The sequence below is a fragment of the Prorops nasuta genome, unplaced genomic scaffold (assembly GCF_024137725.1).
Source record: "Prorops nasuta isolate Cenicafe-Biocafe unplaced genomic scaffold, Cenicafe_Pnas_1.2 PNAS00003, whole genome shotgun sequence".
NCBI classification, from domain to species: domain Eukaryota; kingdom Metazoa; phylum Arthropoda; class Insecta; order Hymenoptera; family Bethylidae; genus Prorops; species Prorops nasuta.
Genome location: NW_027116800.1, coordinates 1,022,557 through 1,037,350, shown reverse-complemented (window position 1 = coordinate 1,037,350; position 14,794 = coordinate 1,022,557). Strand labels below are relative to the sequence as shown.

Here is a 14,794-nt window from a genome sequence, read left to right as displayed (position 1 = left end):
GAGCTGTTCTCAAATAGAGCAAAGTGGCAAATAACTCGCAAAGAATGGAGTACGGTTGATTTTAGGGTTTAGCTGTGCAGCTGAGTGAAAGCATGCAATAAAAAAATTCGTGTTTACTGATATTTCTGGGTATGTATGGTAGAGAGTGGAATTTCCAAGTGTGTTTCACCCTGCGCGAGCGTTAGTTTCGTTGATGCCTGCATTGGGTGGTGGGAGGTAACGAGGGATGTGATATGACTATGGGGTGAGGGTAGGTGGAGAAAAGTTGGTGGGGCGAAGCAACACTGGCGCCGCCATGCCTCTAAAACAACGCTCGAGCTGTCTTCCTTCCGTAGTCACTCACCGTTCCTACGACGCGCCGAACCTCGTTAATCACATAAATGTAGAATCCTTTTACCAACTTTATGACATTCCCGTACAATACCACAACGACACTCACACACACTTTCTTTCCAGCAAATCCAAACTTGCTTCTTTCTCACATTCGACCCTCCCTCGTTCGTTATTCTATAACCTTTTACAATTATTGGTAAACAAAGCTCGGACAATCTTCGGGAAAAACACTGTAAAAATTCGTCAATTTCATTCGAAGAAAACAGCTGGTGCAAAGAGGAATAGTTCCTCGAACATTTATCCAAGGTGACGAACGACTGTTGGTAAATAAATCATTCGTCAGATTGTGAAGCGTGTGTGGCTGAGATCAATTGAAATATAGAGAGTGGTGTCTCTGGTGAGCCGAGGAAACGAAAAGAGAGACAGTGAATTTGATAAAGAAGTTTGTTACATCGAGTGCCGGTAGCCGCAGCAATTAATCGCTTCCAATACAGAAACCACAAAAACACATTGGTATAAGGCAGAGAGTACATTTGCAAGAGTGCGCGTGCGTCACGGTCAGCCGGATTATACATTGTAGAAAATATAAAACGTTTGATACGCGCGTATATAAGATCAAGCGAGAGCAAATAGCAAGAGTGTAGCTTAAAGGCACAAGGGAGCAAAGAATCAAGCATGAAGACCTCTATACGCTGCGAGGACATGATCAAGGAGGAGGTGAGAAACTGTCAAGGATTCTCAGACTGCCAATAGCCAATCTCCCATCTCCCATCTCTCTCTCTCTCTCTCTCTCCCTTCCACAACACGCACACTCCGTTTATGTTCGCTTTCCAATACAAAACCCCGCGCATGCGCCATCGGATGCACGTGTGTTTTTCAAACTTACATCACACTACGTCAATTCCTAAATTATTCACTTGAGAGAAAAACTAAATTTAAAGCGTTAATCCCTATCAATTTTATCGTATTTCAGCAATGTTTCTAACGACATTACTGTTACTTTAATCACTGATTAAATTCTCTGTAAATAATTTAAAATTTATCATTCTCTTGTGTTCCGTATGTTACGTGCACCGAAGCAACTGATAATTAATAAGATTTCGCGGAAGCGAAATGAGCAACAATAAATGGAATCTTTTTATTCTATAAAGTTTAGGAGTTTTATCTCAACAAAATTCCATCCACCTTGATATTCGAAGCTTTACGTGTTAGATGCAGAAAAAATACATGTTACAATCTGTATTATGTTTTTGGATGATAAAAAGGGTTTGATATAAGAGGACAAGTGGACGATATTAAAGAATTATTGGGTCGGGAAAAGAAATTTCACTAATGTGTACGCAGTACGTTGGTTTAGTAAAGCAAATAGTGCGAATACCGTGTGACGTTGTTGATCGAGTGTTAATAAAGAGGCGGGGAAAATAAGAATTACGACATTATTGTTGAACGGCAAAATAAAATCAGTGAACGGTATACATATAGAAAATAGTGATCGATGGGACAGAGAAATGCTATCTTGACCGAGAGAGGAGAAAACGGTAATCATCGTCGCAATAACCTTCGGCCAAAAATAGAAGGACCGGATTATTGTTCCCATGAAATTTTTCTCTTAACGTCTCAGCTATTTATCAATGGTTATCTCGAGAAATAAAGAAATCCCATTCATAATCCGATAAAAGTTTTTTTATTGCAAAATTTAAGCTTTTTACAATAAACACACTATCGCTTGACAGTCATTTTCTTTTATAAAATTAATTTCATTAACGCCAACAACAATGTCCTATTATTATACTTAACAATAAATAAAAAGTAGTATTTACACACACACACACAGTTTCTAATAAATAAATACATATAAAAATCAAATAATACTCTGAATTCGACTTTGTTGGAAAATTTTCCCTGAAGCAGAGGTTAATAATAAGAGTCGTAGTTTTTTATTACACATATTTAATCGTCCATGTGTTAGATTTATCGATTTGAACCGGGCTTGAACTATAATGGGAACTCGGAATATACGCAGACAGAAAACTAACATCGATTTTATTTCTCCAATGCATTCAATAAGTGCAATGAAACGTTGTTCCTATTAATAATTCGACTTAACTTTAAGCGATGAATTTGAATAAATCTTGATTCTCTGACGGTGGAAAAAAGTGAGATTCTATAGTTATTCATCCAACTTTGAACGCACTCTCTCTCTCTCTCTCTCTCTCTCTCTCTCTCTCTCTCTCTCTCTCTCTCTCTCTCTCTCTCTCTCTCTCTCTTCCGTACTCTGAGAATGATAAGTAAAAATGATTATTTCATCGATAAGAAAAAGGCGTGTGGCGTGCTAAGCTCGTCGATTGGCTAGAATTTGTTTTCCTCATTGCGATAAAGACAGATGTAGGTGCATACTGCATGCATACGCACACTGCTTGTCACTAGAGATAAAAGCAAATCATTCAGAAACTTATGGATAAGAGGGCGTAACCTTGTGTCTTAATTAAAGTTGAGTAAGTTCGTATCGATTTAGTTAATAAAAATCGATTCAAGTTACCAAAGATAGCTCACAGCGAATAGTTGATTTTAAGAACGATAAAGCGCGTCTGTTGCTGCGATTACCGGACAGTGTGTTTCTTGCATTCAGCACGTTTTATTAAAAGAAAATAATAATACCTGTTATTATATCATTAGGTACTTTTGAGAATATTATATATATTAGAGAAATTTAATGTGGGAAAAAGTAGTGCTCCGACTGCAAATAATATTTGAAATCTGACAAGAAATTATCAAGCTGCGGTGAAAAAATTATATTTTTTCTATCATCAAATAGCTTGCAGGTTTTATATTATCATGTATTTTTAGTATCATTAACAGGAGACAATTGTAATTATATTGATTTGAGAATACTAGAACTGTCCTCTCACCCGGTTGACATTTTCGATCGAACAATCCTCCGACGACAAATAACAACCAAAACAATCACAAATCTGACTATATATGGAAACTATATAGTAATCTTGTCGTTGTCAATCATCGAATGATATTTTACTTGGTTTTATGTTTATTGACAGTAATTAGGTCAAGAACTAGAAAGTTTCAACCAAGGAGAGCAAAGGTGCTTTGACATGAAAAATTTATACATTTTTGCTTTTACTGTCTGTACGTTTTGTTAAAAACATACACTTCTTTCTTGAAAAATGCAGGCAATAACATTTAAAAATAGAGAAACTGAATTTTTTAAAATCATGTCAAAACTCTCTTTCTTAGAACATCGTATTACATATCACGTTAAATATATATATATATATATAACACGTACCGGAAATGGTCTGTTTTTGCTGCTGCCTGCACTTTTCGTTAATAATGTATACATATATACTCTTTTCTTGAGAAAAGTGTAGACAACATGAACCATAAGACAACAGAACACGAGACGATGCTTTTCTTCATTAATATCAAAACATTCCAGAAAAAGGCCACTTTTCGTTAAAAATGTGTATATATGAATCAATAAACTAAAAAAAACACACACACAGATAAAATAAACAGCAACCTTAAAATTTAACTTGCTATCTGTGAAACTGATGTCAATAAACTTTTATTTGGAACATTGTCGTCACAGAATAGAACATTTCTTCATAAATTGAAAAGCAAAACATCGAAAAAGGCTTGCTTCTAACACCCAGAATTTTTCGATAATAATGCGTATGAAAACAATCATTTCTTTAAAGGAATCCTAAACGATATAAACAAAGGCCATTAAGCCGATAATGCAATGTTCAAAAAGGATGTCAAGACTCACTCTCTTACTTGGAAAAGCACACCGGCTACGATCGCTGAATGGTATTCCACTTGCGTTTTTATCATTAACAGCATAAAAACAGTATAGTGGTACATCACGCAAGAATGTATCTTTAATATTAATGAGCGCTACCGTTGATATATAAGAGATTATAAAAATTACTAGAGTGAGAACGATGTAGCGAGGAATATACTATATAGTTACATAAGATTAAAGGTCGGTTGTAAAAAAAAGTATCGCAGGGTCATACAGCACATATATATATACATATAGGTATAATATATTTGTAGTTTTTTTGATTGGAAATGCGAAAGGTGGAATTGCTCGAGTTTGTCCAAGGGATGTAGCAAGGCAAGGCCATGTGGTCCCTCGGCGCGTGCGGAACTGGGAAATGCAGAGAAATAGCAGGGAAACAGCAAGAATTGTACAGGAAGTGCAGTTCTCATTCATGAGCCTCGTCTCATTGGCTGCTCGTGTCGGGTGTGTCGGTTTGACGTCACGCGATCGATCCATTCTCTCATCCCGTCGCATCCAGCTCACGCACACTGCCATGCAACGCTCGAATAAGTACACTGCGAATACACGTGCGCACACACACACACACACCGGGTAGCTGTGCAACCGCCAATTTCGAATTCCTCTCTCCCTTTCGATATTATATGTTGCATTTTTTTTCTTTCATCTTTTTAGTCTTACAAAATTGCAGCCATCGAAGCTTTGTCGAATTTATCCGCATATCGTTCGTTACTCGAAAAGGCTTTGTGTTTTTAATAACTGTTATGAAAATCTACATTATTTTTATTTTCTACTTTTTAATTTAGACAATTAAATATCTCTTATGTTGATTGTAAAAGGGATTTGCTTTTTACTTCAGTTACGGAGTTTTATCGATTTGTATTGGAATAGAGTTCTCTGAATATTTTTAAAAGTCTTTTGGATACTCTGTCAATGCAAATTTTATATACTTTTTTCTCGAGATTTGTTCGAGGTTGTAGCGATTGACAAATCAGATGGGATTGGGTTTGAGAAGGATGGAGTGATGTGAGAGACGTGCTACGGTAGAAAAACAATCGTGCATGAGCTCCGGGACAATGAAGAAGAATGGCGCGACAGAGCCGACAAGCAAGGAATCAGTCGGCCAACCCCTATATCGACCTTTCAATGTTCCGCATCTTTCTCCAGTTGGCAATGACGAATGTTCTAACGCAATAGCATCGAGCTTCGTTACTGACAATTCAATTTTCCATACACGTGCTATATGTTACGTCTATATAATGGCACCGTTGCTACACACAGAACTGTCTTCTGTATATATATATATATCTCACATTTCTATCTCCTTTAAATTTTCTTCCAGCAAAACAACTCCGTTTTGTCAAAACACTCATACTTCCATTTCACTCTTTAATTTTTTTCAAGTACAAGCAACCCTTTTCCTCACAAAGTATCCTGCACTTTCGCATTTCTCTCTTCTCTCATTTTTTTCAAATACTTTCCTTTCCAACATACGTACTGTAAATTGTAGAAACGATAAATACTTGAATTACTGCGTTTCCTCAACTCGACGAAGAAGCGAAAGTCTATTTTGATAGAATAACTGTGATTGAAGAAGCTCTTTATTATTTTTAACATTTCCCTTTCCTTGTTCTTGATTATCTTTGATGATTCGTTAAAAGAATAAAGCTGAATTTTGAAATAATACTGACTTACTAGACTATGATTAATATAATTTTTACGTATATTGTTTATTTAAACATTTCACAGCTATCAGCTTGGAAAAATTTCCTATCGGACTTTTCCGCAGAAGAAATTTGTTATGTCTTAAGATTTCGTACACAAGCAAATCTATCATCCGGTAGTTGCTCGCTATAAGTTAATTATGTTTGTAAATATTGATTCGTTTGCATTTTGACGCGTAAATATATGCATATAACGCAGCAACAGAATTTCCAATTAATGATCGATTGTTCTTATCGATAAATTACTCTCGTAGCATTCCTCGATCTGTCTTTGTCAATCAGAAATCTATTCAAATTTCAGTCATCAATAATCACTATTTTCCTGCGTTTATACTGCCGCATTATAAGTATAATTCCTAAAATGTTCATAATTACTTGTAATTTATTATTGGAATACAATTTTGTGTTAAAAAGGTGGTAAAATCAGGCAGTAAAAATATACGTAAATGACAAGTTAATTGTTTTGCCAAAGCTAAAAATAAACACATGCTGATATGTGATATAACCATACGTGTGAGTTGTAACAAAATAATAGAAAAGAGTAATGTTAAGCCTTTTGAAGAAAACGTTACTTTTCACAATAATATTGACATTTCGAAGAAATGACAAAAAGATTATTAAATCTTAAACTCCTGAGACAAGATATAATTCCATTATAGTACATTTATAAAGTAATCCTTATTATGCACAAAGAACCAAGTCGCAATTTTATTGAAAGAGCTAGTAACATCAGATGTATAAAAATATATTAAAAATTCTCACATTTTCCTCTAATAAAATTGTAAAGATTATCCACTTAGAAGGAAATATAAAAAAAATTACTGAATATCGCGTATTTTCTTATATATCGATTTTAAAAATCTCAATTGTTCAAAAATGTTTACTATAGCTTAATTCTTTTCTGCATAAATACGTCCAATTATGAAACTAAATTTATCTATAGCAACAATATCAAGATTTGTTGTTAACAACGTTAATTAAATATAATCAATAAAAATTACCTCGTACCTATATAACTTAAACTAACCATCTATTGATTTTGGTGTTGGAGAGCAATAAAACTGCTTTATTGTTCACAATTTTCATCGCGTTCATCCTAAAGAATTATTGCGGAGAAAGTTGATTGTTATATGGAAATAGAAGTAAAATTTTGAGAGAAATAGGCGAGCGAATCAATAGCGTAAGTAGATTAATCGTAGAAAAGATGAGACGGAGTATCAAGAGGGGGTGGAATGGCTATAGTGAGTTGTTAAAGTGGTGTAGGTAGCATTTAGTTGGCAAGTAGTGCGATTATCGATTTACTCCGGCAGCAACCTTGTATGACCTGACCCAGATCGAACTATAAACGGTGCGAGGATCTCTGCGCTGCTTGCCATTTTTTCCACTTTATTCCTTATGACAACTTTGTTACTAGCACTTAATAACCTATACTTTGTATTATATATCTATCTTCGACAATGACGTTCCTACATCGTCTGAATATAATTTAATTGAAAGCATTGGCTCTTAATTGCTTACGGCCACTGGAAAACAAATACTAGACTAGAACAATCCAGGAATGATTGGAGCTGTACAACTATATTTATTTATTCAATTCTACAATTTTTCTCGTTAAAACCCGAATATACTCTCCAAGACCTTTAATTCGAGTCTTCTTACACTCGTCAATAATTCATCAAATGACGTTTCAGAATCGGATTTAGAAAAGAGAAATGAATATAATTAATATAGCGGAAGTGAAAAGTTTCAGCCAATTGCTGAACGGTAATCGTTAAAGTGAGTAATAGCTTCTGGCAGGTGAAAAAAAAATACTATATTGCACATGTGACAATTTAGGAATAATTAACACTGTCTTTTTGACTTGTTGCTTATTTAATGTTCAAAGGTTTTTCACCAGAGTCACAACTTTCAAAGATATTTAATTCGAGTCTCTTTACTGTTGTCGATGATTCACCAAATGACGTTTCAATATCGGGTTGGGAAAAGAGAAATGAATATAATTATTATAGCGGAAGTGAAAAGTTTATGCGAATTGTTCAGTGGTAGTCATTCGAGTGAATAATGGCTTCTGGTCAGTGAAAAATAAACACTATTCTATAACGATCCATGAATAATCGATGCTAAAGCTTTTACTTTTTGTTTATTTGATTTTCCAAAATTTCCCATTAAAGTTCAAGCTCTCAAAGACGTTTAATTCAAGTCTCTGTACATTCGTCAATGATCATTCATCAAATGACGTGTCGTATAAAGAAAAAGAGAAATGTATTTAATTATTAAACACAGGGAGTGAGAATTTTATGCGAATCGTTGAGCAATAATCATGAGAGTGAATAATAAAATTGCTGAAAATTAAATGGTAATGGCTAAATGCTTGTTACGAACGATATCAATGACAATTGGCGATAATGATGTCTGAATTAAGAGGAAAAAAGATTACATCACGTTGATAATGCTCATTGAGAATACGTTAATAGGAAAAAGTGCTTGCGTAATGCGTTCTCCAACGAAAAATTCTCGATATTTATCTGGCTAGCGCGAGAAAAATTCAATTTAAAAAATTTGCTTTTCACTGTTACTCGGAACATACAGTAATTGGAATGCTCAAGGTCGATTCTCTATTATAGGAATTACTGAAATATTTCACCAAGTCATCTTAAATAATTTCCTATTTTTGCTGTATTTCTTTTCATATCTCCCCATTCATGAAATTAATATTCGCATTTTCTTCAATTTGACAAATTTTTAATATTATCAGTTCATTAGTTACGTCAAATATTCACTTTTTCAAAGTTTGCTTGCTCTAGAAGAAGTGTATGTGCTCTTCCATTTCTTATCTAAAAACTCTTTGATATATAGTATGATAGGGCTTTAAACACCGGAACGTTTCAATTTGTTTGATCAATATTTCACACAATTGTATCATATGTAGCTGTAGTCAATGCATTTACAACAAACAGAAATATCAATTAATAATTCAAGAATCGCGGAGTAATAATCACAAGGAACTACAAAAAAAATGTAAAATTTTTTATTTGGCCTGAAATTATACTTCAGTCTGAAGATCTAAATTTTTGTCTCGTTTTGTCCTCGATGGTTTGGACCTTACCAGGACGGAGAACGTATTAAAGATGATAAGCGTATGACGTAAAATCTGTATAAATTAAAAGCAACCGTTGTGAATGAAGCATTAGTTATCGTAGTGTGACGTATAAATCTCTAGCAAACGTGTGGCGTCAACGAATTCTTCAGACTTTGATCTTCCTGTCAATGAAAAAAAAAAATGCCACGATTTACATAATTTACTACGAAAATGTAAAATTTCACAAGAAAGCTTATGATCCTCCAACAATTATCAACTTGCCAAAGTCCTTGTTTATTTCAGCATCTATTCCCAAGAGAATATATCGTTTTGAGCTGAAAAACCTCTCCAATAATAGACCATGATTTCAAATTAAAATTCTTCGCCACATTCAATACCATAAACCAGTTTTCTATCCATCACCGTTACTCTAAAATGAATAAACATGTGAAAAAACGAGGGAACTGTCGATTTCAGAGGAATTTCCAGACGTAAAAGAAAAATTTGGAGTTGAAAAAAAAAAAACAAAAACAAAATGTTAACAAGCGCTTCAAATAAAAATTATGTCTAATTATCTTTTTGAGTGATTTATATACATATGTGCATAGTATAAAAGTGAAACTTTGCAGTGATAATTGAAAAGCAATTTTTTTCCAAGCCTTTACAAGGTCTAAAAAAAAATTATTTCTTGCAATTACATTTTGTGTATAGTCCATGTTAACTTTGAACCTATGTAAAGAAACAAAAGTCGAGCGTTTCTGAAAGTATTACGATGGTGTGATTTCAATATACTTAGAGTATAGAAAAGCACGATAGAAGTTTACGTGTTTATTTTATACATTTATAGCAAATATTTTTTCTCTTTTTCTAGATACGAGATGTCTGTAAAGATCTCCTTCTCACGAATGACCAACTCAAGTTGGTTATGGAAAGACTGGCGGAGGAAATTAACCGGGGCCTTAACAAAGAAACTCACAACGATTCAATCGTTAAATGTTTTACAACGTACGTCCAAGATCTACCCAATGGCACAGGTAATAAACAGTAAAAATTTTCTATCACATTGTGACCTAGTGAAATTATAAAAATGAGCCATTGATGGTCTTCTGATCGAAAATTTCTACCAGAGGACTATAGGATATTTTGTACACCACTGATTGGCCAGTATTTAAAATAATCTAATTATTAATAAAACGTCTTTAACCTCATATTTATTGACAAACATTGTTTATAACGACGATCTCTATGGCTTCCTAAATTATGACGTACAAGTTGTGTCTTAATCCTAGTAGAATGAAAAAATTAATAATAAAATTGTGAAATTTGCAGAAAAGGGCAATTTTCTGGCACTGGATCTCGGTGGGACAAATTTTCGTGTTCTGCTGATCACGTTGGATGGTCAAAATTTCGACATGAAGAGTAAAATCTATGCTATCCCCCAGATCTTGATGTTAGGCACTGGGAATCAGCTGTTTGATCACATAGCACAGTGTTTGGCTCTGTTCGTCAAGGACCTCAATCTTCAGGACGAAGTATTGCCGTTGGGCTTCACCTTCAGTTTTCCTCTGACGCAACACGGCTTGACCAAGGGCTTCTTAGTTAGGTGGACCAAGGGCTTCAACGTCAGTGGCGTCATTGGTGAAGATGTTGTTGCCTTGCTGGAAGCTGCTATTAGTCGTAGAAATGTAAGTTGTCAAACTTACCGGCTTAATCAATCATTTCAACGTTTATACTCGGACCTAAAATTCACTTAAAACTTTCTTTCCTAAATAAGAAGTTTAATAAACAATTTTACAATCCTATAATAATTAAAAAAAAAACAAAAAAAAGAAATTGTTTTTAGTTTACTATTGCCAGGCATTAAACCTTTTTTCAAATACATGTACACATGCTCTTCTATTTCTGTTTTCCTTTAGATTTTAATCTGAATTAAACTGCAGAATAAGGTTTATTAGAGAACAATGCTCTCTTTAATTAATACTCTATAGAGATAACTTTTAAAAAGTTCCTTTTTCTCTGACTCGAAGAGTTATGTATATATACTTGAGAGGAAAAAGTTTTACCTTTTCCAACTGATTTGCAATTGGTTGCATAAATCAAATCACATTTCAGGATATAAAAATTGACGTTTGTGCCATTCTAAACGATACTACGGGTACCTTGATGTCGTGTGCTTGGAAGAACAGAAATTGTCGCATTGGATTAATCGTTGGTGCGTATAATGCCTTTAGTCATTGCCACTCAAGCATATTTCCTTTTTACTCAAATTTCTTCGACACAGTATAAACTATCGGCCATTGTGTAACAACGTTTGATAATGTTATATAAATAATCTATATATGAAGAAATCCTTTTTCATTCGTGTCAGAAAGTACCCTCTTGTGCTTTTAATTAATTATTACCTGTAGCCTCTTTGAACGCAGCGTGGGTATTTCAAGTTTGAACGAATTCGATTGAATAATAATGAATACTATCTTTTCCGTGGGACGAGCATTATACATTGTGTCCAGTTAAATCATTCCAAAAATAAAATAGTATTCCTGTATGAGTTATTTTGTCTATAGCTCTTAATTAAAAATTCACTAAGAAATGCACAATCAATTATTCGAGACTTTCCACTGAATTGAATCATTCGGTGAAATTCTCTTATTGCTCAAACATTATTAGAACTGTTGAGTGATTAATGGGAAGCTTCGAAATAGGAGGTATTTCATTATTAATAAAATTTTAATCACGGATTAGAAGAAATGACATAGGACTTTATTCATATAATCATTCATTGTATTTCACATTCTAAAATCACTTTTGTCCGACTAATTTGGATACCTCGCGTATATTATGTAGTTGTTATGAAAAGAAATACTGTGAATTCTTGGTAGATCTGTGATCGATCCTTCATTATTTTGAATTTTTCAAGCTACTATAAGCAAATATAATTACAAATTGCATATTTTTACAGGAACTGGTAGCAATGCTTGCTACGTGGAGAAAACTGAAAAAGCTACGTGTGCCATAGCAGGGAATTATAATCCTCACAAGCCACATATGCTAATTAACACAGAATGGGGAGCATTTGGAGAGAGTGGAGTGCTTGACTTCATTCTCACCGAATTCGACAGGGTGGTAGACGACAATTCACTGAATCCCAAGAAACAACTGTTCGAGAAGATGATCTCTGGCATGTACATGGGTGAACTGGCTCGGGTAATCCTGGAAAAACTTGTAGACAATGGGCTTTTATTTGGAGGAAAATGCCCAACGGATCTTAAGAAGCGTGGAAAATTTTTCACGAAATATGTGTCAGAAATTGAGGCGTGAGTTTCATAAAGCTTCTATACTACACTGGGATATTTCGATCGATACTGAGCTAACCGACAGATTTTCCTATACACGTGTATTTATATTTAATTTTAAAAAGATAAAAAAAGCAGATTTTTCTTACACCAAGCACACATTTATAAAGAATCATAAGTAGATTTATTGTAAATTAGAGGTTGGGATAAAAATTGTATATTGTTATTACAGCGATCCTAAAGGAAAATATCACAACTGCCGGGAGGTATTAGCAGAATTAGGTGCCCGTAACGTCACCGATCAGGATTGCGAGAACGTTAGATACGTTTGCTCCGTGGTTTCGAGGCGAGCTGCTCACTTGGCGAGTGCTGGCATTGCGATGTTATTAAATCGCGTCAACGAAAACAATGTGACTGTTGGTATCGACGGTTCCGTATACAGATTTCATCCACACTTTCATGATCTTATGACGGAGAAAATTAGTGAACTACAAAATCACAAGGTAAAACAAATTAAATTAAAAGCTACAACACTTATTCTGATTTACACTTTTCATTAAAAATTTCAAAGCACTTGCTTAATATGATTAGTCGTTTAATCCTTAGCTGCTAAGTTACGTCAGAGTAACATAAATGGCATGCTACTTTCTTATGAGAATTCATCTACTACAATCTTACTTATGAAGAAACCATTTTTTTATTTTAATTTAAGAAAATTTCTCTACATCACATTTCAATACTGTTTTAATACATTGAACGGCTACTTTTAGTAAAAATTAGAATTCAAGTATGAAACGTAAAATGAAGAACGTTGATATAAGCAAAAAAGGAAAGTTTTCGCTTAAAGATTCATAAATTCATCGATATTTCATAGTAAAAACTATAAATTTAGCTGAAGATTTTACTAATTGTACTTTTTATTAGTGACAGTTGATCAAAAGTAAATTTTCAAGTTTTAGTTGTATTTTCACAGCTGATTGCATAATTCTGTTCATATATCATTTATAAAAGAGAAATATAACTCCAGAAATAATATTCTTAGATTGAAAAGCATGACAAAATTCGAATTAAAGTTTTGTAGGGATGCCATAGTGTCAGCTAAGAATTAAGAAACAGTATTGATTTGTTTTTATTTTTAATATCTAAAACTTTCTATTATTACAAAATGGAAATTAAAGTTGTTATCTGATACATACCTCTCGAGTAAGATTGTATAACTAAAGTGGATATGTTTTTTATCATTGCAGTTCGACCTAATGCTTTCGGAGGACGGAAGTGGTCGTGGAGCAGCGCTGGTCGCTGCTGTGGCCTCTCAAAAACGGTGAAGGCATCACTGAGAGTGCGTCTACTTAAAGTAGCTTAAATTAAATTATACAAAATATCATTTAAAAAGAATTGTTAATACATGGCACGCGTACCGTGCGCAACACGCGGAGGACACACGGGTAAAGAAGCGCGCACGCGCATACCAAAAAGACTTGTTCCACTTGTACATAAATTACTCAGAGAAAAATCAAGAAGTAATAAGAATTCTACAGAAGATATATTCGCTATTTAATTATATTAAATTCCACTGAAAATATAACAGAGCCAACTTGAAGATGAACTCTGAGAATCGTCAAATTAAATATCAGTTTTTATTGTGCTGTCAAACACATAATAACGTGAAAGATTAGATTATTATTTGATGCAATTGTAAAAGTATTAACAAAAACGGTGGAAAGAACTGAAAAAAGAGGGAGAGAGGGCTCGAGTTGAAGAGCACAGAGGTTCTAAAGCTGGATCATAAACAACTGAAGCTGTAAATTTTTATTTTCATTTGTTGAAGCTCATTGAAAAAGATAAGAGAGAAGATAATGCTCGCTGTGACGTCTCAAAGAAGCCACTTCAAGGACCAGCAACTACGAACAAGCCAAGCCTTCTTCTAACAATTATTTAGAATGGTGAACTCGAGAGATTCACGTTAAATATTAATCAATGCTACGGAGACGAAAGGCGGATAGAAATATTTTTCAATGAAATAGCAAAATTCCTTGTAAAATTGAAAAGTCACTCGTTTGCAAATCCCCTGCGAATTCACGGCTTAATTTACAAGCTATATTGTAAAAAGACAAGTATGCTCGTGTGCGTGCGCGTGTGTGTATGGTTAAATGTGTATACATGTATGTGTGTAAGATAGCGAAAAAGAGCAGGAGTCGAGTAGCCAGAGATCGAAGATGAGATAATACAAGTACGAGTGAGAGTAACGATTGCTAAATTATTTGTGTTGTTTCGTTCATTGTGCATCTAGCCGTCACGCTAGTATGCTCTAACGTAAATGTAGAAAAGTGTGGTGAGCGATTGTCGCACGAGGCATGGAACTACAAAATATTCTGTAAATTATATCATAGCGTACAATTTTAGGCTGTTTGAAGTATTTTTAAACTGTTAGGCTAGAAATATACGCGTGTCTGCGTGAAGGTGCCGCCGTTCTTCTTCTTCCTCCTCCTCCTCCTCCTCCTCCCTCCCCCTTCCCCTTCCTCTTCCCGTCCAACCTTATAATTAAATACACGCACATGAAAAA

At 34.3% G+C, this 14,794-nt stretch overlaps 1 protein-coding gene across 1 annotated transcript in view; it reads left to right on the top strand.

Annotated features, from left to right (window-relative positions):
• Positions 1–14,794, top strand: part of Hex-A (Hexokinase A) — a 27,104-nt gene extending 12,310 nt beyond the window's left edge. The window contains exons 2-7 of the mRNA XM_066747248.1: positions 9,810–9,972; positions 10,268–10,623; positions 11,051–11,150; positions 11,898–12,252; positions 12,464–12,734; positions 13,479–14,794. Coding sequence (XP_066603345.1) covers positions 9,810–9,972; positions 10,268–10,623; positions 11,051–11,150; positions 11,898–12,252; positions 12,464–12,734; positions 13,479–13,556 — 1,323 coding nt within the window. The 3' untranslated portion in view covers positions 13,557–14,794. The remainder of the gene's footprint in view (positions 1–9,809; positions 9,973–10,267; positions 10,624–11,050; positions 11,151–11,897; positions 12,253–12,463; positions 12,735–13,478) is intronic.